The following is a 2,696-nucleotide window of genomic DNA, read 5'->3' as shown; positions in this document are numbered from 1 at the left end:
TTATATTATACATTATTACTGTTTTTATCATCATTTTATCATTAAGTATTTCTTCAGAGAACGTTGACGGGTAAAGTTAGACGCGACGGACGCGGTACCTAGACTGCCGCCGCGCGGCGCGGCGGTGGGGCCACTCACCGGCGGGCACGGGAACGGTGACAGTCTTCCTCTGCATGGTCGAGCCACGGCCCTGACACGTCTGACACGGGTGCGGCACATGCTGGGTGGTGCCATGGCAACGACGACATGTGCTCTGCATCACAAACGGACCCGTACTCACCGTTTCCTGAAGCAGAGAAGAGCGCGGCGATGACGACAAGTGAACAGGTAATTGCGATAACCGCAGGGTTTCGTGTCAGAATCTATAATCTTAATTCAACAAATCGATGTCAATGATCAAGGTCAACGATCAGCATCAATGTCAACGATCAACATTAATGTCAATCATCAACATTAATGTCAATAATCAACATTAATGTCAACATTCGACATGAACAACAACAATCAGCATCAATCTAAGTCAACGATCAACTACCAACATCAACGAATCAGCATTCACGATCAACGTCAACTGCGTCAGAACGCGTAACATCTACACAATGGAGCGTGATGCGGCGGGGCGCGATGCGGCGTATCGGGACGCGGCGGGGCGCGACGAGGCGTATCGGGACGCGGCGGGGCGGGGCGCGACGCGGCGGAACGTAACGAGGCGGGGCGTGACGAGGCGTAGCGGGACGCGGCGGGGCGGGGCGTGATGCGACGAAGGCGGTTACCATTCCCGTGCCGTTGCACTGCGGGCATCGCTCGACCTTTGTTCCCGAGGCGGCGCGCGAGCCCTTACACGTCGCACACGTGTCCAACACGTTGAGCGTGATGTCCCGGTTGACGCCGCGGGCCGCCTGCTGGAAGCTGAGACTCATCGTCATCTGTGGAACGTGAGAGCGTCGGGTTAGTACGACTGTATTCAGTTCTAGATTTTTATTAACAACGTCTATACTAGATTGTTACATTATGTATATTATGCTATTATGTTATGTTAATAACAATTTTATACGTTGCAATCATACTTGATTGTTACATCATGTATATTATGTAATGTAAAACAGTTTTATACGTTGCATATATATTATATTGTTACATTATGTATAACATTACATTACATTACGTTACGTTACATCATGAAGATGTTTTATCATCTTTTAAGATACTTTCACCTGTATGCGACTACATGTATGGTACTGATAAAACTGGCTACTTGATTACTAACATCATCCAAAGTTTTGGTCTCACGTTCTCAAATCAATCAAGGTACTTTCATTAGATTCTGCACTTCCAAACACAGCTTCTAGACTACATTAAGATTTTACACGCAAACACAGGACTCGTTATAACTATCCCAGCTCGATTAGATACGATTGCTTTCGATGAGGGGCTGTTCCCTCTATCGCACCAACCTGCTGTGAAGGACCATCCGCGAAGCCGTAGTTCGAGAACGGATCCTGCTGCTGCTGGAAGCCCCTGGCCCCGCCCCGCTGACCTCCGAATCCGAGGTCGCCGAATATCTTCCTGAAGAGCTCCTCCGGGTCGATGCTCGACTGGAATCCCTGGAAGCCTCCGGGTCCCGCGCCGGCACCGGCTCCGAAGTCCCCTGCCGAGCCCCACGTGTCGTACTGCTTCCGCTTGCTCGCTTCGCCGAGTATCTGAGGAACAAGAGAACGTGCGGCCGTGAACGACTGCCTACGTGCAGGGCAAAAAATTAAAAAAAAATTTTGCAAGTGAGTAGAGGATTTAACTTTGTAAGTGCTTACTGCCAGAGGAAAAAGGCAAGCAGCAAATTTAATCATCCAGGCAGAATCTTTGGAGCTTATACTACTGCTCATAGGGTCTATGTCCCCCAGGGTACTGCCGGAACGCACCCTGGGTACGTTCCGTACCCTGGTAACTATTTGATATGGTTCACGGTGCTGCCAGCGCGGCCGAACAGGAAACTTTCGTCGGCGAGAGGGCTCCAGCGTCGAGCTCCTGCGATTGGCTCGTACAGTACATGGACGTGGGCACTGTAAAACTTTGGCGACGTCGGAGCAACGAAGCTAGCCGAGCTGCTGCGCGCAGACTTCCCTCTCCGCGGCCTCAGTCTGACGGGAAACGGTCACGTGGGGTACCCTCGGCTGGCGGGAGATCGCGCGGTCGGTCGCCGACACACTCGCCTGCGCAGCTTCGGTTTGGACTACTGCGGGATGAAGGACGACGTGCTGGACGTGATCGTGGAGTGCGCGGCGACGAACGTGAGCCTACGTCACGTCGACGTCGACGGAAACCGCCTCACCGACGACAGACGCCGAGAGTTCTCGGAGTTGTTCGCGGCGCGTTTATCTTAGTAAGATCTCGTCGTTTACGGAATAATAGTTGCACTTAAACCTGGTCGTTTACGGAAGGTAATGTCACTAACCTGGTCCGTTTACTGATATGTCATTGAACCTGGTTGCGTTTACGGAATATGTCACTACCTGGTTCGTTTACGAATATGTCTCACTAACAAGGTGTTACGGAATAATGTCCTACCTTGGTCGTTTACGGGGAAATATTCACTAAACCTGTCCGTTTACAGGGAATATGTCAGCTAACTCTGGTCGTATTACGGAATATGTCACTGACCTGGTCGTTTACGCAATATGTCCTAACCTGGGGGCGCGTTT

The 2,696-nt window shown here is 50.9% G+C and overlaps 1 protein-coding gene across 1 annotated transcript in view; it reads right to left on the bottom strand.

Annotated features, from left to right (window-relative positions):
- LOC106809904 (protein tumorous imaginal discs, mitochondrial-like) overlaps nucleotides 1-2,046 on the bottom strand; it is a 15,763-nt gene extending 13,717 nt beyond the window's left edge. The window contains exons 1-4 of the mRNA XM_014813142.1: nucleotides 1,961-2,046; nucleotides 1,455-1,737; nucleotides 774-926; nucleotides 139-286 (exon numbers count right to left, since the gene is read on the bottom strand). Of these exons, the coding sequence (XP_014668628.1) occupies nucleotides 139-286; nucleotides 774-926; nucleotides 1,455-1,737; nucleotides 1,961-2,046 (670 nt within the window). The remainder of the gene's footprint in view (nucleotides 1-138; nucleotides 287-773; nucleotides 927-1,454; nucleotides 1,738-1,960) is intronic.
- Nucleotides 2,047-2,696: the final 650 nt, after the last annotated feature.

The sequence above is a fragment of the Priapulus caudatus genome, unplaced genomic scaffold, assembly GCF_000485595.1.
Source record: "Priapulus caudatus unplaced genomic scaffold, Priapulus_caudatus-5.0.1 Scaffold395, whole genome shotgun sequence".
Taxonomy (NCBI): Eukaryota; Metazoa; Priapulida; class Priapulimorpha; order Priapulimorphida; family Priapulidae; genus Priapulus; species Priapulus caudatus.
This window is presented reverse-complemented; position numbering and strand designations above follow the sequence as displayed.